A 26,770-nucleotide genomic window follows, 5' to 3' on the forward strand; every position below is an offset into this window, starting at 1 on the left:
AAATCAAACCATATGATTTGAATGAAATTTATTTCATAAACAACAGGGAAAGGTGAGTGTAAGATGCGCTCATAATTTGAAATAGGCTACACGTCGTATAAAGCAGCATATAAACACTCTAAATATGTCAGGAGCCAGACAGGGAGTCTAAGAAGGAACACAAATGAATTATTTAGGCTACATTATTTCAATTATTTTGAGGCTATAGACCAAAAATAAATACATGGTGAAGCATTTATGAGTGCGACACATTAGCCTGGCAGGAACATTAAGAGCTCAGCATTTAAAAAACATTTTTTTGTGTTAAATCATTATAGTCAATAAATTACACATATACCGTCAGAGTCGGAAGTTTACATACACCTTAGCCAAATACATTTAAACTCAGTTTTTCACAATTCCTGACATTTAATCCTAAATATTCATTGTCTTAGGTAAGTTAGGATCACCACTTTATTTTAAGAATGTGAAATGTCAGAATAATAGTGGAGAGAATGATTTATTTCATCACATTCCCAGTGGGTCAGAAGTTTAAATACACTCAGTTAGTATTTGGTAGCAATCCCTTTAAATTGTTTAACTTGGGTTAAACGTTTTGGGTAGCCTTGCACAAGCTTCCCATAATAAGTTTGGTGAATTTTGTCCCATTCCTCCTGACAGAGCTGGTGTAACTGAGTCAGGTTTGTAGGCCTCCTTGCTCGCACACGCTTTTCAGTTCTACCCACACATTTTCTATAGGATTGGAGGTCAGGGCTTTGTGATGGCCACTCCAATACCTTGACTTTGTTGTCCTTAAGCCATTTTGCCACAGCTTTGGAAGTATGCTTGGGGTCATTGTCCATTTGGAAGACCCATATGCAACCAAGCTTTAACTTTAACTTTAACTAATGTCTTGAGATGTTGCTTCAATATATCCACAGAATTTTCCTGCCTCATGATGCCATCTATTTTGTGAAGTACACCAGTTCCTCCTGCAGCAAAGCACCCCCACAACAAGATGATGCCACCCCTGTGCTTCACGGTTGGGATGGTGTTCTTCGGCTTGCAAGCCCTTTTTTCCTCCAAACATAATGATGGTCATTATGGCCAAACAGTTTCTATTTTTGTTTCATCAGACCAGAGGACATTTCTCCAAAAAGTACGATCTTAGTCCCCATGTGCAGTTGCATACCGTAGTCTGGCTTTTTTATGGCAGTTTTGGAGCAGTGGCTTCTACCTTGCTGAGCGGCCTTTCAGGATATGTCGATATAGGACTTGTTTTACTGTGGAAATAGATACTTTTGTACCTGTTTCCTCCAGCATCTTCACAAGGTCCTTTGCTGTTGTTCGGGGAATGATTTGCACTTTTATTGGAAGTTCCTCTCTAGGAGACAGAAGGAAACATGGATCACCACAGATAACACTGCTACTCCTACTGCTCTCTCTTCGTCCGCCCACGTGTTCTCGCACACCCCGAGAGCTTCTGGTCAGCGGGGTGGTGGCACCGGGATCCTCATCTCTCCCAAGTGGTCATTCTCTCTTTCTCCCCTTACCCATCTGTCTATCGCCTCCTTTGAATTCCATGCTGTCACAGTTACCAGCCCTTTCAAGCTTAACATCCTTATCATTTATCGCCCTCCAGGTTCCCTCGGAGAGTTCATCAATGAGCTTGATGCCTTGATAAGCTCCTTTCCTGAGGACGGCTCACCTCTCACAGTTCTGGGCGACTTTAACCTCCCCACGTCTACCTTTGACTCATTCCTCTCTGCCTCCTTCTTTCCACTCCTCTCCTCTTTTGACCTCTCCCTCTCACCTTCCCCCCTACTCACAAGGCAGGCAATACGCTCGACCTCATCTTTACTAGATGCTGTTCTTCCACTAACCTCATTGCAACTCCTCCAAGTCTCCGACCACTACCTTGTATCCTTTTCCCTCTCGCTCTCATCCAACACTTCCCACACTGCCCCTACTCGGATGGTATCGCGCCGTCCCAACCTTCGCTCTCTCTCCCCCGCTACTCTCTCCTCTTCCATCCTATCATCTCTTCCCTCTGCTCAAACCTTCTCCAACCTATCTCCTGATTCTGCCTCCTCAACCCTCCTCTCCTCCCTTTCTGCATCCTTTGACTCTCTATGTCCCCTATCCTCCAGGCCAGCTCGGTCCTCCCCTCCCGCCTCCGTGGCTCGACGACTCATTGCGAGCTCACAGAACAGGGCTCCGGGCAGCCGAGCGGAAATGGAGGAAAACTCGCCTCCCTGCGGACCTGGCATCCTTTCACTCCCTCCTCTCTACATTTTCCTCTTCTGTCGCTGCTGCTAAAGCCACTTTCTACCACTCTAAATTCCAAGCATCTGCCTTTAACCCTAGGAAGCTCTTTGCCACCTTCTCCTCCCTCCTGAATCCTCCTCCCCCCCTCCTCCCTCTCTGCAGATGACTCCGTCAACCATTTTGAAAAGAAGGTCGACGACATCCGATCCTCGTTTGCTAAGTCAAACGACACCGCTGGTTCTGCTCACACTGCCCTACCCTGTGCTCTGACCTCTTTCTCCCTCTCTCTCCAGATGAAATCTCGCGTCTTGTGACGGCCGGCCGCCCAACAACCTGCCCGCTTGACCCTATCCCCTCCTCTCTTCTCCAGACCATTTCCGGAGACCTTCTCCCTTACCTCACCTCGCTCATCAACTCATCCCTGACCGCTGGCTACGTCCCTTCCGTCTTCAAGAGAGCGAGAGTTGCACCCTTCTGAAAAAACCTACACTCGATCCCTCCGATGTCAACAACTACAGACCAGTATCCCTTCTTTCTTTTCTCTCCAAAACCCTTGAACGTGCCGTCCTTGGCCAGCTCTCCCGCTATCTCTCTCAGAATGACCTTCTTGATCCAAATCAGTCAGGTTTCAAGACTAGTCATTCAACTGAGACTGCTCTTCTCTGTATCACGGAGGCGCTACGCACTGCTAAAGCTAACTCTCTCTCCTCTGCTCTCATCCTTCTAGACCTATCGGCTGCCTTCGATACTGTGAACCATCAGATCCTCCTCTCCACCCTCTCCGAGTTGGGCATCTCCGGCGCGGCCCACGCTTGATTGCGTCCTACCTGACAGGTCGCTCCTACCAGGTGGCGTGGCGAGAATCCGTCTCCTCACCACGTGCTCTCACCACTGGTGTCCCCAGGGCTCTGTTCTAGGCCCTCTCCTATTCTCGCTATACACCAAGTCACTTGGCTCTGTCATAACCTCACATGGTCTCTCCTATCATTGCTATGCAAATGACACACAATTAATCTTCTCCTTTCCCCCTTCTGATGACCAGGTGGCGAATCGCATCTCTGCATGTCTGGCAGACATATCAGTGTGGATGACGGATCACCACCTCAAGCTGAACCTCGGCAAGACGGAGCTGCTCTTCCTCCCGGGAAGGACTGCCCGTTCCATGATCTCGCCATCACGGTTGACAACTCCATTGTGTCCTCCTCCCAGAGCGCTAAGAACCTTGGCGTGATCCTGGACAACACCCTGTCGTTCTCAACTAACATCAAGGCGGTGGCCCGTTCCTGTAGGTTCATGCCCTACAACATCCGCAGAGTACGACCCTGCCTCACACAGGAAGCGGCGCAGGTCCTAATCCAGGCACTTGTCATCTCCCGTCTGGATTACTGCAACTCGCTGTTGGCTGGGCTCCCTGCCTGTGCCATTAAACCCCTACAACTCATCCAGAACGCCGCAGCCCGTCTGGTGTTCAACCTTCCCAAGTTCTCTCACGTCACCCCGCTCCTCCGCTCTCTCCACTGGCTTCCAGTTGAAGCTCGCATCCGCTACAAGACCATGGTGCTTGCCTACGGAGCTGTGAGGGGAACGGCACCTCAGTACCTCCAGGCTCTGATCAGGCCCTACACCCAAACAAGGGCACTGCGTTCATCCACCTCTGGCCTGCTCGCCTCCCTACCACTGAGGAAGTACAGTTCCCGCTCAGCCCAGTCAAAACTGTTCGCTGCTCTGGCCCCCCAATGGTGGAACAAACTCCCTCACGACGCCAGGACAGCGGAGTCAATCACCACCTTCCGGAGACACCTGAAACCCCACCTCTTTAAGGAATACCTAGGATAGGATAAAGTAATCCTTCTCACCCCCCCCTTATAAGATTTAGATGCACTATTGTAAAGTGGCTGCTCCACTGGATGTCATAAGGTGAATGCACCAATTTGTAAGTCGCTCTGGATAAGAGCGTCTGCTAAATGACTTAAATGTAAATGTAAATGTCTCCTTCCTGAGCGGTATGGCGGCTGTGTGGTTCCATGGTGTTTGTACTTGCCTACTATTGTTTGTACAGATGAACGTGGCACCTTCAGACGTTTGGAAAATGCCCCCAATGATGAATCAGACTTGTGGTGGTCTACAATTTTCTTCTGAGGTCTTGGCTGATTTCTTTTGATTTTCCCATGATGTCAATCAAAGAGACACTGAGTTTGAAGGTAGGCCTTGAAATAGATCCACAGGTACACCTCCAATTGACTCACATGATGTCAATTAGCCTATCTGAAGCTTCTAAAGCCATGACATTTCCAATCTGTTTAAAGGCACAGTCAACTTAGTGTATGTTAACTTCTGACCCACTGGAATTGTGATACAGTGAATTACAAGTGAAATAATCTGTCTGTAAACAATTGTTGAAAAAATGACTTTAGCCAACTTGCCAAAACTATAGTTTGTTAACAAGAAATTTGTGGAGTGGTTGAAAAACGAGTTTTAATGACTCCAACCTAAGTGTATGTAAACTTCCGACTTCAACTGTAGGCTGTGACTTACTTAGAGATAAATACAAATTAAACAAGAAATGCCTTATTAGGCTCCAACTACAGTGCCGTTTAATTAATTTTTTGAAACATGAGGTTGGCCAGAGTCTGTGGCTTCAGGCTCATGCGATGGTGCCTGGAGAGCAGGCCAGCAGCGGAGAATACCCTCTCAGTGCTTGAAGAGCCACTGGGGATGCTAAACACCCTTCGGGCCAACAGCTGGTTGAGAGAATGCCAAGAGTCTGCAAAGCTGTCATCAAGGCAAAGGGTGGCTACTTTAAAGAATCTCAAATATAAGATATATTTTGATTTAACACTTTTTTGCTTAATAAGTGATTCCATGTGTGTTCTTTCATAGTTTTGATGTCTTCTCTATTATTCTACAATGTAGAAAATAGTAAAAAATAAAGATAAAACCCTGGAATGAGTAGATGTGTCCAAACTTTTAACTGGTACTGTACGTTTCCAAATTTGTCAGAAAGTCGTTTTCAGTGCAAGTTAAAGCGTTTTTTTTTTTTTCGGGACTTAACGGTGACCCCGCGGACATGCCGTTAGCAGCTAGCTTACGTTAGCTGGCTGGCTTGCTAGCTAATGTAATGTATATGATTTGTGTAGTAATGTTATTAGTATCTCAGAAATCCATTTTCGTTGCTTGTTATAGCCTTATGTTAGCTATCTTCCTGACATTGAACCTAGTTGGTTGTCTTCAGCTAACTGCAGACTCATACTACAGCATTGCATGCATGGTGACTAGTTATGACAATCCCTCTTTGTTGGGATTATGGTTCATTGTTTAGCTAGCTTGTCTTAACAAAAGACTCCAATTTGCAAGATGATTACATGACCCATCAAGTTAGCCAGGTGTGTCTGGCAATGATTACAGCCATCTATTTCATGAACATGTGAACTACACTACCCTACTCACTCTGTTTAGCACATGGCCTCACATGTGAATCCTTAAAGAGATGTGTGGGGCTAAAGCTTAAGAGGGTGTGAACAATTCTGAATGGGTGTAGACAAAGAAGAGCTCTCCAGTAGGTGTACCAAAACATTCAAGGGCCATTTCTCAAAACTGGGGTTACAAGTTTATCAACTTTCAAGGCAGAATTACTTTCCCATGTTTCCTCAACTGCAGTGTATAATATACCATCTTCACTTTTATCCAATGTAAAAAACGATATTTCAAATTTTGCAACATAAGAATAAAAAGAGGTGGTTGGTCACATTTCAACAGTACACGCCCAATACTGACAACATCAATTACCTCAGGCAAATAAAGCCACTAGTTACTAGGAATAACAACCAAGGTTTTCACAACCAACGTTTCTCACACAGACCAGACAATTTATTATGAAACCTCTCTGCACTGAGCGCACTCCACCACAAACTATATCACACGATCTAGAGGGGTGCTGGATTGTTTGTTTTAGACTGTACAAAGGTTATGTGCCAAATGAAACACTATTCCCAAATGAAACCCTATTCCCTATAGAGTGCACTAATGTTGGACCAAAGCACTAAAGTAGTGCACTATATAGGGAGTAGGGTGCCAACTGGAACGAAGGGTCTATCCAGAGAACACAATTAACTCTCAGACACGCCGCGGGGCATTCCAGCGGATTAAACACAGGCCTCACTGAGAGTCTTCAGTTACCTGGGCGGAGCTGCCTGCCAGTCGCTACCAGCTACCAGTCACACACGCACACACATACCCACATATGCAAGCGCGCGCACACACACGCTCACATTAACTTTATATGGACACACACTGGACTTTACCCACACACTCAAACATACTTACACTGACACCCCAACACACACACACACTTTTTTGCACTAACTCTCCTGCACTGACTCTATGCACACACACTGGACTCTACAGACACACCAGAGTTTCCGTTAGCCAGTAAATGCTTTTAAACAAAAAAATAAATCAAATGTCGATAAATACAATTGTTGCCGGCCAAATTCCCCGGGAGGAAGCACTTATTCATTGGTGGAAAACCAGTCTATGTGTTCCAGCAAATATACTTCATATGCCTATAAATCCTCAAGCTGCTTGGAAATTTGTAGAGGGGGTGTGTGTTTCTATTTTTACTCACGCAAATGACGTGAGGTCCTGATAAGGGACTTCAGCTAAGTGTACCCCGACTGGACAAAATTGCCCGAAGATTGTGTTAATTATCGCCGTTTCCATTGTGGCCGCCGAGAGGGAAGTCTTTCTCCAAAACAGAGTAACGGCCTCAAGATCGTGCCTTCTTGCGGACAAAGTAACAAAGCTGATGCGCATCGTAAGCTGCTCCAAAGACTTGGACAGTTTTGACCAAGCAACAGCAGCGGTTCACTTTGAGCAGGCGAAGGTCCGCCGCAAACGCAAGTAAATTAGAGGCAAGTTATTGTGTTTTTCAGGCCCAGTCCAGCAGTTCTGCTGCTGCCCTAGGCAAGATGAACAAATGCAGCCCCTGTATCATGTATAGTATAAAGAATAGGAATGGATTGATAGACTAGAGCAGAGTAATGATGTGTTTCATGCACAATTGGTGCATTTCAGTTGAGCTTATTTAGTAGCATTTGGAAAAGAAACAACGCGGTCAATTATTCAGAACAGAGAGTTACAGTGTTGTAATCACTAGGCAGCCAACTGCCTATAGTAAGAAACCGAGAGGTTAACAATAAGCCACGCATATCACACATGACACGAGTCACAGCCCCATGATAGTTCAAATGACAATAAACATAATATGTATTAACATCATCCGGTAGAACTGTAAAAAGAGTGAGATATCATTTGAACTTTGAAAACAAGTGCTTTCACAAATGTATGGCGGGTGACTCGTTTCACGGGAGCTTTGTAGAAATAAGCTTTCTTTCAGTGAACCAGCCTTAACGAATTTCGTTTATTTAAAGATCAAATTTGATTGTACAACATCATTTTTATAATTTATTCATTTTGTGACCACCAAGACAGTGTCCTCTTTCCACTACTGTGGTGCTGAATCGCAACGTGAATGGGGAGTGGGGCAGCCGCCTGGATCATTTAAATTTAAATGTTTTATTTAACCTTAATTTAACTAGGCAAGCCATGGCTAGAATGGGTCCAGCTTTTGTCAAATGATCGTCAAAAGTACATTTTGTGTAGCATTTTAGCTAGCCCTAACCCTTTTCCTAACCTTAACCTAATTCTCCTAACCTGCTACGTAATTATCCAAACCTGCTGCGTATATTATCCTAACCTGTTACTAAAAGTCAAATCTGATGTTAATGTGACAAAAGCTGCATCCCGTCTAGCAATGACCGGCCTGCCCTGGTGTTTTTGAAGTTGTCTTTTATTACTGTGTTAGTGACTGGTTCGTCAAGGCTAAATGTGTTTTTTTTTATGTATATCTATACATTCATTTATGATTTATAGCAGGGATCAAGACGCAAAGGGCAATGTTTTGCTTTTCAATAAAACGCACATTTCTATTCTGTTAAGGTGAATTACAATAATCTAAATGTGATTTTGAGCACCCTGGGTTTACGCCCTAATTAATATGTTTTACACCCAATGCATATGAAGGTCCGGTAAATTTGACAAATGTCTGGTAAATGAAAATCTTGTCAGTCACGTTGTCTGGCGCCAAATGTTAATAACGGAAACCCCTGCTACACACACACACACACACACACACACACACACACACACACACACACACACACACACACATCACATACGCTGCTGCTACTGTTTATCATCAATCCTGTTGCCTAGTCACTTTACCCCTACCTATATGTACATAGCTACCTCAATAACCTCGTACCCCTGCACATCGACTCGGTACTGGTACTCCCTGTATATAGCCATGTTGTTTTTTACTCTTTCTTTCGATTCGTTATTCACTGTGTATTTATTCCTTGTGTCATTATTTATATCTTTTTTTATATTTAACTCTGCATTGTTGTTAAAGGATCCGTAAGTAAGCATTTCACATATTGCTCACCATATGTCTGCTGCAGCGGGACACTTGAGAGCCATGAGAAAATTAGTTTTGATCAATCATGGAAATAAAAGTTCATTTAAAAAATGGCCTCCTTATTTAAAAATAAGATGGAAAACAAGCTATGAAGGAAAAATACTGTAGTTTTGGTGCAGGTACAACATATAATAATGCGATATTGTCAAAAACGATACGATATATCGTCAAAATAATAACCCGATATGTAACTGTAAAGGTTCATCCCCCCCATCGCTATCTGTGTCTGAGTTGAGCTCCAGGAAACCTCACAGGAAGACAGTAGGCAGCCAGTAAGGAGAGTGGTGAGCTTGAGAGCACTCAGCCTTTACCAGAAACTCCTGTTGTTGATTCCCATCTTAACTGAAAAGCACTCATTTTCATTTTCTTTTGCAATAAGTATTTTTACAGTGTGCCCTAATGAATATGACCCAGGTAGATAATCACAGTCAGCGTGTTTAACGAAGACTTCCAGGGAACATAACAAGGGCAGAAAAACTGCCCCACTTCTCAGTTTCAAGTTCCACCAGTCAGTAAACTCCCAGAGTTGATGGTGGAGTGAGAATAGAACACATAGAACACATTCTATGTATTGTGGAGGGAGGAAGGGATGAGCTCGCTGCAGACACAGACTGTGCATCCCAAATGGCACCCTAGTCCCTATTTAGTGCACTTCTTCTGGCCAGAGCCCTATTGACCCTGGACAAAAGCCATGCACTACATAGGGGATAGGGTGCCATTTGGGATGCAGAATACAGGCAGGGCCCAAACAGCTGGGAGACATCAGGACATATCAGGAGTGCCAGGCAGTGAGCCTCCAGCCTCTGCTCAAACAAACACTGGTGGCTGATGGGAAGAGTCCTTGAACAAAGGTCCTGCCTTTCCAGTCAGCTCCTCCGAGTTCCTAAACATCTGCTGATCTGCTGGCCAACACCAAAAGAGACACCACTAAGTAGATCACCAGTGCAACTATCACTGCTTTAGAATAGGGGCAGGAGTTTTTCCTGACCCTATGACTAGGCACATTCCAGCCCTAACATGTGAAAATAGTGTTGGGAGACATAAAAACATGTGAAGTGGCTGTTGAGCTGAAATTTCGCATGTGAAACCATATTTTCACATGTAATAAATTGAGAGTTCATATGTTAAAACCACCTTTTCACATGTGAGGAGAATAACATGTTTTCACCTCACATTTAAAAATTATATTTACAGTTTCACGTCATGGAAGAAAACTGCAACTTCATATTAGAAAAACATTAACATGTGAAAATCACATCTGCAGTTTCATACGTAAGAAAACTCCACACGTATAAATCTCACTTTCAAATGTGGAATTGCAAGTTGAAATTTGAAAAACATTAACATGTGAAAATCACATTTACAGTTTAATAAGAAATAGTGATGTTCTCCTCACGTAAAAAAAGGTGGTTTTAACATGTTGCAGTAGCAATTTTTCCACATGTGGAATTGCTAATTCTGTAATGTCATTCTATAAAAATGTTACTTAGTCTACCTGAATATAATAGTTAAAATGCTAAATCAGAGTCACACAGAGTGTTTCTTGGTAATCTTAAACAAATCTACCTTGAAACAAAGGTATCCACCTCACACACATGGTTATGGACTTTAAAAAAGAAGACACCTGTACCATGTCAGAGATAGAGTTGAAATGTATTACATTTTGAGTTTTCATCCCAATATTACACTTTATATACAACACAGAAGACTGAAATATAACAAAGACTGGATTTTCAGCGCTTCCAAAAAAATATGTTTGTTAATTATGAAATTTTGAAAATATGAATAATATTCCACCTATGAGACCACTAGAGGGGGATTTGGTCATTTGACTGCAGGAAAAGGCTACAAATAATGTCTTCTTCTTCCATGACTGTTGGAAGAAGCCCAGTGAAAAGAACAGAGAAGCTAGTGCTTTGTATCTCCTTATTTTTCAGTTTTTTTTTTTCGTTTTTCCGGTTGGTACGCATGGTTACATTTTCAAAATGTAGAGATAACATGTTAACTAAACTGTGATGAGTTTTCTGGTCATTTAGATACTAAACAACAATATAAATACAACATGCAACAATTTCAAAGGTTTTACTGAGTTACAGTTAAAAATAAGGAAATCAGTCAATTTAAATAAATTCATTAGGCCCTGATCTATGGATTTCACATAACTGGGCAGGGGTGCAGCCATGGCTGGGTCTTGGAGGGCATAGGCCCACCCACTGGAGAGCCAGGACCAGCCAATCAGAATATTTTTTTCCCCACAAAAGGTGCGAATGGACAATTTCTGGGAATCTCAGCTTATGAAACATAGGACCAACACTCTACATGTTGCGTTTATATTTTTGTGTGTAATTGAATTGTTTAGACCAAGTGAAAAACGAGTGAGATTTTCCCATTTACATGAGTGTAGCCAAGCTAAGTAGCTAGCTAGCTCACGTTTGTATGCGAGTCAATCAAATCAAATCAAATCACATTGTATTTGTCACATTCTTTGTAAACAACAGGTGTAGACTAACAGATAAATGCGTACTTATGGGCCCTTCCCCAAAATGCAGAACATTTTGAGAATAGAAGAAAAATGGAAAAATAATAACATGAGGAATAAATAGAAAAATTATAACACAATAAATAAATACACAATGAGTAACGATAACTTGGCAATATACATGGGTTACCAGTACCGAGTCAATGTGCAGGGCTACCAGATAGTTGAGGTAAATATGTACATATAGGTAAGGATAAAGTGACTAGGTAACGGTATCGATAATAAACAGTAAGCAGCGTATGTGATGAGTCAAACGAGACTAGTGCAAAAAGGGTCAATGCAGATATTCCGGGTAGCTATTGGTTCACTACTTAACTAACTATTTAGCAGTCTTATAACTTGAGGGTAGAAGCTGTTCAGGGTCCTGTTGGTTCCAGACTTGGTGCATCGGTACCGCTTGCCGTGTGGTAGCAGAGAAAACAGTCTATGACTAGGGTGGCTGGAGTCTGACAATTTTTGGGCCTTCCTCTGACACTGCCTGGTATAGAGGTCCTGGAAGGCAGGGAGCTCGGTCGCAGTGATGTACTAGACTGTACGCACTACCCTCTGTAGCGCCTTGCAGTCGGAGGCCAAACAGTTGCCATAAAAAGCAGTGACGCAGCCAGTCAAGATGCTCTCAATGCTGCAGCTGTATAACTTTTTGAGGATCTGAGGACCCATGACGAATCTTTTCAGCCTCCTGAGGGGGAAGAGGCGTTGTCGTGGACCTGACAGCTTATCATGAGGTATTCTAACTCAGGCGAGCAGAACCTTGAGACTTCCTTAATATTAGAGATTGTGTACTAGTTGTGAACAAAGAGACACACACCCCCTAAGTGTAGGGTCACAGTCTTTTGGTTACTAGCCCAACATTCTAACAGCTAGGTTACCTGATGCCCGTTATAAATGGTTTGTCTTTTAAATGGTTATATTTTTACAAAAGAGTACTCATATTTAGTGTTTTTACATATGAACCACACTAGCTATGAGTATTTTATAAGGTTACTTTTTATTAAATGTTTATTCAATGGTTGCATGCTAATTGCTAACTGCTTGCTAGCATAGGTACAGTCAATAGCTAGCCTCCCATTTCACCCTAGCTAGCTGTTGTTGTTTTTTAGGCCTAAAATACATTTTTATTTATTTGAAAATGTGTGAATGTTTTTGATTTTGGAAATAAATATTAAAAAAATATGATTTTAAATTAGGGGTGTCAGTGTTAGTCAGTTAACGTGAGTTAACTTTTTGTCATTTTTGTGCTCTTATCTTTACAGCTAAATTGTGATGTGTTCATATATGAAAAATGTTCATTTGAAAAATCCATGTAAAACTTCCCAATTGTGTCCGAAAACCACACCTGACTATATATATATATATATATATATTTATTTATTTTTTCCCACATGACATTTTTCACATGTGATTTGTTCATACGTGTGTTCATACATGAATCCGAAAACCACATTCCTCTTACTTTCCCACGCACACACACATTCTGCGACACTTCCTCAGTTTCTCCCCCCGAGGCAGCCCGCCAATAAATCAGAGCTAATTTATTTCTTCAGCATTTAGTATTCCATAAAATCAATTCAACACAATTTACACGAGGAGCACCCACCCATCTCTGTGAATGGAGAATCTGACGACAACACAATTAACAACCATACAGTAAACACCCATATGACAAATACCACCTCAAAGCTAACGGAGCATGGGAATCGTCCTTATTATCCTTATTAGAAAGGTCGATATTTATCCATTTCCGGATAAAGGTCGTAGTTCACGTAAACATGAATTTGATTTCAACTTCAAAGTCATGATCTGTCCTCCCCATTTCTGACCCCAAAATGTACTTGTGGTAGTGTGAAGTATTTTAATTTTAACCCGAGACACTTAATTGACTGTGGTTTCTGCAGGGCATGGCTGCTGGTTGTAAGGATGAGTTTGCTTGGGAAAGGGAGAGACATTTGGACAGCGACACAGCCTCTTTCCAGGCACAGAAACAAAGACTGTGTTGTTGCACTCAAGAGAGGGAGTCCCATAATTCTACTTAGACTTGCAGACGGTTTAAAACATCTTTACCAGACACAAATATCAATGAGTACATTGCAGCATCAACAGTAGAACAATTGTAAGTAAGAAGCTGGCAAGCGGCATGTCATGTCATGCCATGATCAGGATGGGGTTGGCATTGGATAAGGAGAGAGGTTCCTGTTGAACTTGACAGAAAACGTTCTCAGGGCTAGAGAAAGAAAGAGGAAAAGGAAATATGAGAGAACGACAACACCAAACACACACCTAGAGAAACACTCTCCCCCTTACATACAAACACACACACACGCTACATAGGCATTTAGCAGCATATTGGTAGCGCCAGTGAGTGACACAGTCTGGTCTGGTACAAAGGAAAGCCGCTGCTCCTGCTGGGCTGAGGACATGAAGTCTGCTGACAGGCCGGGGTAAGAGGGTCCTCCCCTGGCTCTTTGTCTTCTGTTCAGCATGCCTGGACACATTGAAAGACCTGTGGCCCTCCTTCATGACACACCCAGAGGGGGTTCTTCAACTCTCCACACTCACTGGCGACTGTGAACACTCAACACACACACACCAAATCCAGAGAGAGAGAGAGAGAGAGAGAAAGAGAGAGAGAGAAACACACAAACACACACATAACAAACAAACATTGCAGAGTCCCATCTGTGTTTCACCCCATTACCTCGTTGAGGCAGAGCGCTAAAGGCTGTAACCCAACGGGGACCACTGATTCAGAGTAGACCACACAACACATAAGTGACTGATGTATCCAGTGCATTTGGAAAGTATTCAGACCCCTTGACTTTTTGTTACGTTACAGCCTTATTCTAAAATTGTTTAAATGTATTTCTTGTCCTCATCCATCTCCACACAATATCCCATAATGACAAAGCAAAAACAGTAAAAAAACAAAACAATTAAAATGTACTAAAAATGTAAAAAACACATTTACATAAGTATTCAGACCCTTTACTCAGTACTGTTGAAGCACCTTTGGCAGCAATTACAGCATCGATGTCTTCTTGGGTATGACGCTACAAGCTTGGCACACCTGTAAGCTTGGCACACCGGAATTTCTCAAATTCTTCTCTGCAGATCCTTTCAAGCTCTGTCAGGTTGAGTGGGGAGCATCGCTGCACAGCTTTTTTTCAGGTTCAAGTCTGGGTTCTGGCTGGACCACTCAAGGACATTCAGAGACTTGTCCCGAAGCCACTCCTGTGTTATCTTGGCTGTGTGCTTAGGGTCGTTGTCCGGTTGGAAGGTGAACCTTCGCCCCAGTCTGAGGTCCTGAGCGCTCTTGAGCAATCTTGGTTACATCAGACCAAAGAATATTGTTCCTCATGGTCTTAGACTCCTTTAGGTGCCTTGGCAAACTCCAAGTGGGCTGTTGTGTGACTTTTACTGAAGAGTGGCTTCCATCTGGCCACTCTACCATAAAAGCTGTAGAGATGGTTGTCCTTCTGGAAAGTTCTCCCATCACCACAGAGGAATTCAAGCTCTGTCAGAGTGACCATCGTGTTCTTGGTCACATCCCTGACCAAGGCCCTTCTCCCCCGATTGCTCAGTTTGGCTGGGCAGCCAGTTCTAGGAAGAGTCTTGGTGGTCCCGATCTTCTTCCAGTTAAGAATGATGGAGGCCACTGTGTTCTTGGGGACCTTCAAAGCTGCAGACCATTTTTGGTACCCTTCCACAGATCTGTGCCTCGACACAATCCTATCTCATGGCTTGGTTTTTGCTCTGACATACACTGTCAAATGTGGGACCTTATATAGACAGATGTGTGCCTTTCCAAATCATGTCCAGTTAATTGAATTAACCACAGGTGGACTCCAATCAAGTTGTAGAAACAACTCATGTCACGCCCTGAAAATAGAGAGCCTTTTATTCTCTATTTTGGTTAGGTCGGGGTGTGACTAGGGTGGGTGATCTAGTGTGTTTATATCTATGTTGGCCTGGCATGGTTCCCAATCAGAGGCAGCTGTTTATCGTTGTCTCTGATCAGGGATCATATTTAGGCAGCCATTTCCCCACTGTGTTTTGTGGGATCTTATTTTGAGTTAGTGCATATAGCACCTCGTAGGTTACGGTTCGTTGTTTGTTTCCTTTTTGGTTTTGTAAGTTTCACAAGAAAATATAGATGTGGAACTCAGAGCACGCTGTGCCTTGGTCCGTCTCTCCACACAGCCGTGACATCTCAAGGATGATCAATGAAAACAGGATGCACCTGAGCTCAATTTCGAATCCCATAGCAATGTGTCGGAATACTTATGTAAATAAGGTATTTCTGTTTTTTTCTTTTTAATAAATGTGCAGATATTTCTAAAAACCTGTTTTCACTTTGTCATTATGGGGTATTGTGTGTAGATTGATGAGAACAAAAAATAATTTAATCAATTTTAGAATAAGGCTGTAACGTAACAAAATGTGGAAAAAGTCAAGGGGTCTGAATACTTTCCAAATGCACTGTATACAGACAGCCAGTTCCACTGAGGGAGCGAGCAGCTCTCTCTGTTCTTGTAAAACCCAGCAGTCTGCTGTGCTGACTCTTAGGTTGGGTAACTCAGTGAAACTCGTGACACTTGCTGAAGTGTATAATGTTTTAGGGCTTTACTCTCTAATCCCTCTGTGACTGGCTGCTCCCTCCTCTCTTCCTGAACCTTGGCTTGTTTCAGCTGGTATCAAAGTTACAATGTGTCACTGCCGGAAGAAAGCCTTTTTTACATTAAGTGAATGCAGTAACTCCCTTGTATGACGTCTGAAAACGTAATGACTGTAGGACCACGAACATGTATTCAAAATATCCCTGAAGTGTCATTGTTGTATGTTCAATATATGACACGTTATATTTTTGGAGATGACTGACTGGTGTGTTCAGGTGCTGTTTCTATCCGAACTGACATTTCCAGCAGCTATGAGGTATTCGAGAGGTCAGTTTCTTCCCTTGGTTGTGTTGATAACTGAGAACGACAACATGCAACCTTACATTATTTAGTGTGAACCTGGCTTACACAGACCAGACTATAAAGGTACAACATACATCCCCGGATAGCCCATACTATTACCATGTGGTCTTGCATACTACCATCCCTAACTCACTCCACACTATCACCCCTCTACGCTAGCACTCTTGCCAGCCCATGACAAAAAGCAGAAGATGAGGGGCGAAGTAAGGGATTGCACTCTCCCCAAGTTTCCTCCCCTCCTTAATCATCACACACTCACCCCTGCCCTGCAGCCGGAAGGAAGCTTGGTGGAAATCCCTCCATCTCGGAAACACACTTACCTTTCTTGTTAAGACTATCCAGCTCAGCCAAAGGAAGCATTGTACAGCTGCTTGGACAGCCAGACAACAGATCAGGCTCTACCTGTGAATTAATCTCTGCTTCAGATGCTGGTCTGAGATCAGTTGTCATAGACTATGATAAGTCTACCCTGCCGGGCTGTTTATTAAAGGGTTTATGATGCATGGTAAATTGAATTCTCGATATTCAGTTCTCTTCAAAGAACACTCAGTTAAGCCCATTCAGATGCATGTTATTCAATAAAAGTTACGTACAGCCAACACCATTCCACAAATTCCTGCTTTCTCAGACTTTTACAGGGGCCCTAATAAAGTACTTATATTTATGTCAAAAATGTGATTTTCCTGCGTATTTATATATATTTCCACACTATGAAGTTGAAAAAATACTGTGAAATTGTGAAAATTGTGATGATGTTCTTTGAGTGCAAAAAAAATTCTGCCTGTTTTGGTTGAATGGAGCTTTGGCCTTTCCATTATGGAATCAGTTAATAGATCAATAAGAAAGAGAGTTTACAAACCTCTCTGACAATAACAGCTATTTTTCAGTTTTCCACTCCCAACGTAGACCACTCCCAGACAGTCTTAGCAAAATTATTGCCTGAGAAAATGTTCTTTGCCAAGAAGCTATTTTTGTTTATTTTTGACAATTTTAATTGAAAAACCATCTCAGTAAGGTACTTAATTGTTACCCAGAAATGATTTGATTTTGCATTGGACCTTTAATCTAATACACACAATACAAAAGCACAAAACATACCCCACTGAGTGATTACTACAATTCTAAGAAAAGGCTAAGAAAATCGAAAAGCCCCAATGAGTGTGCAAGACAAAGGGCAAAGATGGACATGAAAGAGCTTGAAAATGGCATGAAAGACAATGTCTGTACATAAAGAGCAGCTTAAATGCACCGGGGTTTCATTAACTATAGGCCTCTTTGCTTTGTCTCCGTGCCTATTGAGCCCCTCTCACCCCTCTCTTTCTGGCTCTACCCTCTATCCTCTAACACATGCACCCTACCCTCTACCCCCCCTGTATAAGGGTCCTTCACAGAGCAAAGGGGTGGACCTGAGATTTCAGGGTCTGGGGCATGACTAACGCAAGAGCCTGGTGTTGCGGTATGGGACCGTACCATCCCGGTCCTGTGCGGTATAGAAGACTTGTCACCACATATAGAGCAAGACAATGGCCGACACCAACCACCACCCCCTCCCCGGCTCATACCACCCCACCCCTGTCATCCTCCGTCCATTCAAGGAAGCTTCTTTCAGGAGGTAATTCAGAGAGCCACTAAAGAGACTTTGATTCTGACCAGTTAGAATGTGCAGTGTCACAGAGAGAGAGAGAGAGAGAGAGAGAATGGAATTCCTTACCAGAAGGCTTATAATCTTCCTGCACTTCTCCTCTTTCGTGCTCAACACCGTCTCCTCTTTCAGAACAGACACACAGAGCTCTCTTGTGCACCATTTTGCCAGTAAGACTTGTGTCACACAGCCCGACACTTCACCAGACAAGTCAGATAGGCTGTGTTAGCCTCGAAGGTCAAACTCAGCCTTTTGAAGTGTGGCGCTGCTAAGAAACCACTGTGTTAACTCAATGTCTATGTACGCACATGCGTGGCTTGTATTTGTGTGTGTCTGTGTGAGTGAGAGGGAAGGCAGCCTGTGGTATTAGGATGGATGAGAAGCAGGGTCCCCAGAGCTAGGGCCGTGGATAACTGCCTGGTAAAGTCACTCGCTACCTGAGAATCCATCCAACTCTGCACAGCATAGTGTAGAAAAGCACAGCAACGTGCCTGAATCCCATACAACAGAGCTCTCCACTAACACATGGCATTCCGTACACAACCACAATCTTAGCACATTTAAATGCTCGCATTGAGGGCTGTTAAATCAGACCGCATCGTTAGTGAGCAGATCAAGACTGACTGCAACAGCACACACTAAGTGGCCTATACAGTATCTCTCTCTGAGAGAGAACCAGAGTGAGAATTAACCCCAAAATCACGATGAAATCATACCTCTATATTCTGTACTCATCAGTGTGTGAGCGTGCCACTGGCCATCACCCAGAGGCGTCACATGATGGGAATGTTTGAAAGAAATATGTTTAGCCCATGAGATCTTCTAATGTTGTCCAGATATAAGGCACTGCTCTTCTCATTTATAACTGTGAGAGGAAGTGTGTGTGTGTGTGTGTGTAACAGTATAACTTTAGACCGTCCCCTCGCCCATACCCGGGCGCGAACCAGGGACCCTCTGCACACATCAATAACAGTCACCCTCGAAGCATCGTTACCCATCGCTCCACAAAAGCCGCGGCCCTTGCAGGGGAAGGGGAACTACTACTTCAAGGTCTCAGAGCAAGTGACGTCACCGATTGAAACGCTATTTAGCGCGCACCGCTAACTAAGCTAGCCGTTTCACATCCGTTACGTGTGTGTGTGTGTGTGTGTGTGTGTGTGTGTGTGTGAGTGTGTGCATGCGTGCGAACATGTTTAACTATACTTGTGGGGATCAGAAGTCCCCACAAGAATAGTAAACAAACAGAAATGTGAACATTTATTTTGTCCCCATAAGGTAATTTGCTATTTCCCAGGGGGTTTAGGGTTAAAGGTTAGAATTAGTGTTAGGGTTAGAATTAGGGTTAGGGTTAGGAGCTAGGGTTAGGTTTAGGGTTAGGTTTATGGAAAATTTGATTTTGAATGGGACTGAATTGTGTGTAAGGTTAGTTATCTTATTTTCGGATCGGTGTCCCGTCAATGGGACGGTTGAGCTAACATAGGCTAATGCGATTAGCATGAGGCTGTAAGTAACAAGAAAATTTCCCAGGACATAGACATATCTGATATTGGCAGAAAGCTTAAAATCTTGTTATACAAAACTGTGTGTGGGTGTGTGGCTATAGCCATCAACATTTGTATTTTTTCCATGTCATCTGCTGCTGTGGAAGCTGGCCAATGAAAGAACCAGAGAGTGTGAGTCAGTCTCCACAGTGAGTTGTACACAACAAGGTCCCAGATACCCAGTGAACTTCAGAGTGAACAGCCTTTGGGTGCACCCACACCAACCCCACGGCTGACGTTTGTTAGGGTGTTTTTGTCCTTTACTTCCTGTTTATTAATAATGTACTATCTTGGAAAGGAGAGAGGCACTACTCACCATAAATATGGCCAGTTAATGCTAAGACAAGGGAAGCGTCTCACTGGACAGCTACTCTAAAAATAATACCCTGTATAGAACAGAGGCAGAGAGAGGTGCACCTGGAAAGATCTCCTCTAAAGTTGCAAATCTCTACAAGCCTTTTAGATGTTGACAGCTGGATCCCTGTCCATGTGTTTGCAAATATCTGTTGAGGTTGGAGAACTTTGCTTCATTTGAGGAAAAACAGGTGGTGGTTGGAATCAATGAGAATGTGAATTATTTTATTCCATAACCTCTTCAGAAACAGTGTGACACTTCAACCCAGAGCGTACCTCTGAAAGGCCCAGATCATGAGTTTTCAAGATAGAATGTGAGCTCTTGATAATTCTAGCAAGGATCTAAGTTCAGATGATCCATGTGCAGCACTGGCTGGCCAAGGAGATTCATTGGCTCCATAAACTAAGACAAAGTACCTGATATGGTGAATAGCACAGAAACGACAACACAATGTCTATGTGCGTGTGTGTGTGTGTGTACGTGTGTTTGAATCTCAAACAATAACATACTCATAGCAGTTTTTCTCTCTAAAACACAGACACCCATTCTGAAGAGCTCACCACTAGAGCCCTTGGTGGACAGTATGGACTCATCCATCTACTAGAGCCCCTGGTGGACAATATGGACTCATCCATCTACTAGAGCCCCTGGTGGTCAGCATGGACTCATCCACCTACAAGAGCCCCTGGTGGACAGTGTGGGCTCATCCAATTACTAGAGCCTTCAGTGGACAGTATGGACTCATCCAAATACTAGAGCCATTGGTGGACAGTATGGACTCATCCAATTACTAGAGCATTTTGTGGACAGTATGGACTCATCCAACTAATAGAGCCAGTGGTGGACAGTATGGATTCATCCATCTACTAGAGCCCTTGGTGGACATCATGGACTCATCCATCTACTAGAGCACCTAGTGGACAGCATGGACTCATCCAACTACTAGAGCCCCTGGTGGACAGTATGGACTCATCCAACTACTAGAGCCCTCTTGGACAGTATGGACTCATCCATCTACTAGAGCCCCTGGTGGACAGTATGGACTCATCCAAGGACTATAGCCTTTTCTGGACAATATGGACTCATCCAACTACTAGAGCACCTCATGGACAGTATGGGCTCTTCCAATTACTGGAGACTTTGGTGGACAGTATGCACTCATCCAACTACTAGAGCCCCTGATGGACATTATGGACTCATCCAATTACCATAGCCAGTGGTGGACAGTATGGACTCATCCAATTACCAGAGCCCTTGTGGACAGTATGGACTCATCCAAATACTAGAGCCTTTGGTGGACAGCATGGAGTCATCCAATTACTAGAGCTTTTTGTGGACAGTATGGACTCATCCAAATACTAGTGCCTTTGGTGGACAGCATGGACCCATCCAACTACTAGAGTCCTGGTGGACAGTATGGGCTCTTCCAATTACTAGAGCCTTTGGTGGACAGTATGCACTCAACCAACTACTAGAGCCCCTGGTGGACAGTATGGACTCATCCAATTACTAGAGCCTTTGGTGGACAGTATGGACTCATCCAACAACTAGAGCCATGGTGGACAGTATGGACTCATCCAACTACTAGAGCCTTTGGTGGACAGTAAAGACTCATCCATCTACTAGAGCATCTAGATCATCTACTAGAGCATCTACTAGAGTATGTATAGGCCACCTTCTACCAAAAGTGTGTTTTTTGATCAGTTTAATAACATGCTTAGGGAATGTGACTTTGGGAAAGAGTTCATCTTAATGGGAGCTTTTATGAAGACAAGTTTGGAAGGAAAACCCTCAAACGGATCACTAATACCTTTGACCATACACAGCTAGTTAGCTAGGGCCAACCAGGGTGACTTGTTGCTCTAAAACACAGATTGATTTGGTGTTCAGTAATAAACCAGAGAGAGTGACTAAATCATTCAATATGGTTACTGGGCTATCTGATCATAAACTGACACTTATAGCCAGAAAGCTGTCTAAGAGCAGGTTTAACCTCTCTACTGTTAGAAAGCCGGATAAACTAAGAATATCTAAGAGTGAATTAAGCTATTATGAAAATGTAATTAAGGGAATTAACTGAATGATCTCTTGTCCTATACAGACGTGGAAGCTGATAGTCAAGTTTTTCTATCCACAATCCAGACTACAATAAATGGTTTCTTTCCTAAAGAAAATCAAATCCAAACCTGGCCAAAAGAGCACTCTTCCTTGGCTAAATGGAGAAATCTGGAAATTGATGAAATAACGAGATTATGCTCTAAAAATAGCCCTAAAATCCAAATTAGAGCATGACAGACGTAGGTTCACCATGTTGAGAAATAAGGTGATGAAAGAAATCAGACAGGCCAAGGCAAACTTTTTTATTAACATAATTGGTGAAACAAAGGGAAATTCTAAACTGATCTTGGAGAATCTAAAAAATTTAACTGGGAAAGACCCTAGTAACACCGCAAAAAGACTAGAAATCATAGTGAATAACAATCTAACACAGGATGCAGTCAAAATAGCAATAGCCTTCAATTCCTACTTTATTGACTATGTCAGGGTACTGACACAGAACCACTCCACTGGTTTATTGGGCTCAGTGCTAGTGAATGACGCTCAACCTGTCTTCATCATAAGGGAGGTTTCTGAGTCTAAGGTGAACAAGGTGATTAGCTCACTAAAGAACTCTAAAGCCAAAGATGTGTTTGGGCTGGACTCTACCTTTCTTAAAAACTACAAAGAGTCACTCATTGGCCCCATTACTAAGGTCACCCACACATATATCGGTCTCGGGGTGTTTCCAAGGGTATGGAAGTCGGCCATAATAACGGCCATCTTTAAATCAGGCAACCCTTCTGACGTGAGTAACTACAGGCCCATTAGTATACTACCTGTGGTGTCAAAGGTTGTTGAAAAGTGTGTAGCAGAACAACTGATTGCCCACCTCAACAACAGCCCCTTCACATTACACTCCATGGAGTTTGGCTTCAGAGTGAAACAATCCACAGAAACGGCCAACTGCTTTCTTCTGGAAAATGTAAAGTCCAAGATGGACAAAGGGGGCGTTGTTGGGGCTGTGTTTCTGGACCTAAGGAAGGCTTTTGATACTGTTAACCATGAGATTCTCATCACAAAATTGTCCAAGTTCAACTTTTCCCCTGATGCCTTGAGATGGATGAAATCATACCTTGAAGGCAGAACTCAGTGTGTCAGAGTGAGCAATGAGCTGTCGCCCACTCTTAGCTATGATGTAGGCGTGCCCCAAGGGTCAATACTGGGGCCCCTCCTGTTCAGCCTGTACATTAATAATCTGCCTTCTGTCTGTACTGGGTCTGAAGTTCAAATGTATGCAGATGATACAGTGATATATGTGCATGCAAAGAGCAAACAACAAGCTGCAAAAGAACTCACTACTGTAATGGTCCAGGTTACAGTGGCTCAGTGACTCGTGTTTGCATCTCAATGTGAAATTAACTGTTTGCATGTTCTTCACAAAGAGGACAACAGATGCTAAATGTCTATGTGTCAGGGGAGAAGCTCTAGGTTCTATCTGATTTTAAGTACCTTGGCATCATACTTGATTCCAACCTCTCTTTTAAAAAGCATGTGAAAAAGGTCATTCAAATAACCAAATTCAACCTAGCTCATTTCCGATTTATACGAAATGGTTTGACTACAGAGCTAGCAAAACTGTACTTCAAATCTATGATACTCCCCCCACTTAACATACTGCTTGACTAGTTGGGCCCAAGCTTGCTGTACAACATTAAGACCTATTCAGTCTGTCTACTAACAGGCTCTCAGAGTGCTTGATAGGAAGCCCAATAGCCATCATCACTGTTAAATCCTCAGAAAGCATGAGCTCCTGAGTTGGGAAAATCTTGTGCAATACACCGCCGCATGTCTTGTATTCAAGATCCTAAATGGTCTGGCTCCCCCTCCACTCAGTATTTTTGTTAAACAGAAAACCCAAACATATGGCAGCAAATCCACAAGGTCTGCCATGAGAGGTGACTGTATAGTTCCCTTAAGGAAAAGCACCTTCAGTAAATCCGCTTTCTCTGTGAGAGCTTCCCATGTCTGGAATACACTGCCATCAGACATAGATAACTGCACCACATTTCACACTTAGACAAAATACTTGACGACATGGCTAAAGGTCAATCAGATTTGTGATCATGATCCCTAGCTGTGTATTGCCGCTTTCCATGTTGTCTGTTGTCTGTAGCTTGTGAGGTGTGGAAACACTTTGTTGCTTTTATGAATTTCGTGTTGCTGCTTTTTGTTCTATGTTGCTATGTCTGTATGCTACATCTTGCTTGTCCTATGTTGCTCTGTCTGTATGCTATGTCTTGCTTGTCCTATGTTGCTATTGTCTATATTGTAATTGTTTTTAATAACCTGCCAGGGACTGCGGTTGAAAATTAGCCGGCTGGCTAAAACCGGCACTTTTACTGAAACGTTGATTAATGCCCACTGTCCCTGTAAAAATAAAATCAACTCAACTCAACACCTAGTGGACAGCATGGACTCCTCCACCTACTAGAGCCCCTGATGGACATTATGGGCTCTTCCAATTACTAGAGCCTTTGGTGGACAGTATGGACTCATCAAACTACTAGAGCCCTGTTGGACAGTATTAACTCAACATCTTCCTTTGGGCCCTGGTCAAAAATAGTGTGTAGGGAATAGGATGTCATTTGGAATGCAGGCATCAACTGTAGACACCTTGCAGAAGAGTGTGGATCATCAATGTTCCTCCCTCACATTAAAGACCTGCACCTCCATCGGGAATACTAATACTTGAGCAAGTTATTTTTTCTAAAATGATGAGTTACTGATTGAAAGTGTTTGGTTGTTGAACTTTGAAGAAGTGGAGACTGCCAGATTGGTAGAAGTTTTTCTACACTTAAAAAAAGGTACTGTGGTTTTTACAGTAACTTACTGGCAGCCAGTTACCTGTAAATTACTGTAATAAAAAAGTTACAGTCTTAAGACTGGTTCCAGATCAGATAAAGCAAGGTCCTGGTAGACAGCACATGCACTGACAGAGGGACAAACTCAATCAGATGGTTGAAGGGGCGCACCACTGCCAAAATCATATCTGTGTTCTTTCCTATCATGGAGGTTCTTTAAGGAATGTTAATAGTTGGGTCAAAGAATACAGGCTGTTTGATTTATAGGATGCCACAGCTAAGTCAAACGCAAAACATGATCTTTCTCATTTGATTTTCAAAAATCCTACCCTAAGGCCATGTTCATCATGTGGTTCATGATTCACCAAATCCCAACTAATTTATATAAAACATTGAATGTGATAAAAACGAGGAAAAGAAACACATTCAACACCTCTTACAATATGCCCTTATATTAATAAAAGCATGATAACACGTTGGGACGCAGACTGTGTTATACACATGTTTATAGTAAGGATAATAAATGATCTGACATAGCCTATCATAAAGTCTCCGACATAGGGTCGCTGAAATAAAAATAGTGGAGAACAATAGCCGTGCACACATCCAAAACCAGCAGCCTTCAAATCCCCCTCACAAGCGCGGACGCGCGCAGTACACGCACGCACGCACACACACCACGAACCTCAGCAACCCTCACTCACGAGCGCACAAACCGTTATAAACACAATATCATAGCAATAATGAAAACCATGTAGCATGTAGTTGGTATTTAGTCACCATACAAATTATTATTTGACAGTTATAAAGGCAGTAAAAGATACTGGTAAATACGTCTACAACAAACCTTGTTTCATTATATTACACCATGAAAGTGATGGCAGCATTGCACCTTATTACACCAAACCACACTAAATAATAAATAAAGCACTGTAAACGTTTCTCCCTACAAGACATCATGCATAGTGTTTTATTTTGTTATCATGAAATATGGAGAGATCTTCATGGTGCAAATAGAAGAGGTACTATGGGGTCTTACCGTTTGTCGGGTCCTGTCCGGGCTCTTGAAACGCATTTCCAAGAGACAGAAAAACTAAAACAACTCCAACAACAAGGTCGAATGTCTTCACACCTGCCATATCCGAGATCCACGATTGATTGTACTGCTCCTCTTTATATAATGTTAATTTTTTTCATACACCAAAAATCGTAGGGGATAAGTAGACTACACTCCGTAACTCTTCTCGAGTGTAGTCTGCAAGACAGCCTTTCGCAGAGCAAAACCTGCCTGCGCTGTTCGTTGGTTTGCAGACGCGGAATATGATGTGTGGTGTTTTGTTTGTGTGTGTGCGTGAGTGAGTGAGTGAGTGAGTGAGTGAGTGAGTGAGTGAGTGAGTGAGTGAAGATATGCGTGAATGCGCGCATTCGGTCCGAGAAGGTCCCGGGCCACCACAAAAAAAAAGCAAAACGGTTCAGAATATTGGGGTCATCCCAGCTCCACACACATAGGTCTCATTCCTACCCGGGAAAGAAGAGGTGCAATGTGAGTTGGGTTCTCAGAGAGGACTCCCTCGTCACCAATCCAACACCACCAATAGTACGTAGCTTTTTACAGTCAGTGCAAATCACCAGTCTGCAACAATACAGTGTCAGATTCTGCTGGAATATGTTATCCACCCGTAACTAACTGGATAATAATGTACTTTTCTGTGACACAAGACAGACAAGAACTTATTACACTATGAGACAGTTTTTTTAAGTAAAAAAAAAAAATCAACCATAACATCTTTGTTGAAAACACCCTATCCTATACAGTGCATTCCTAAGGTATTCAGACCCCTTGATGTTTTCTGCATTTCCTTATGTTACTATTTTTTTTAATTCACTCATCAATCAACACACAATACCGCATAATAACAAAGCAAAAACAGGTAAAACAATTTTGTGGAAATGTATTGAAAATAAAAAACGTAAATATCAAATATACATACGTTTTCAGACCCTTTACTCTGTACTTTGTTCAAGAGCCTTTGG

General features: G+C 42.8%; 1 protein-coding gene across 2 annotated transcripts in view; it reads right to left on the reverse strand.

Annotated features, from left to right (window-relative positions):
- Positions 1 to 26,276, reverse strand: part of LOC115105158 (plexin domain-containing protein 2-like) — a 174,102-nt gene extending 147,826 nt beyond the window's left edge. The window contains exon 1 of one of the 2 annotated variants that reach the window (XM_029626832.2): positions 25,776 to 26,274. In XM_029626832.2, the coding sequence (XP_029482692.2) occupies positions 25,776 to 25,875 (100 nt within the window). In that variant the 5' untranslated portion in view covers positions 25,876 to 26,274. Of the gene's footprint in view, positions 1 to 25,775 lie in introns of both variants that reach the window. The other variant, XM_029626833.2, reaches the window with a different exon arrangement.
- Between the last annotated feature and the right edge of the window lie 494 nt (positions 26,277 to 26,770).

Source organism: Oncorhynchus nerka, linkage group LG22 (assembly GCF_034236695.1).
Source record: "Oncorhynchus nerka isolate Pitt River linkage group LG22, Oner_Uvic_2.0, whole genome shotgun sequence".
Classification (NCBI taxonomy): Eukaryota; Metazoa; Chordata; class Actinopteri; order Salmoniformes; family Salmonidae; genus Oncorhynchus; species Oncorhynchus nerka.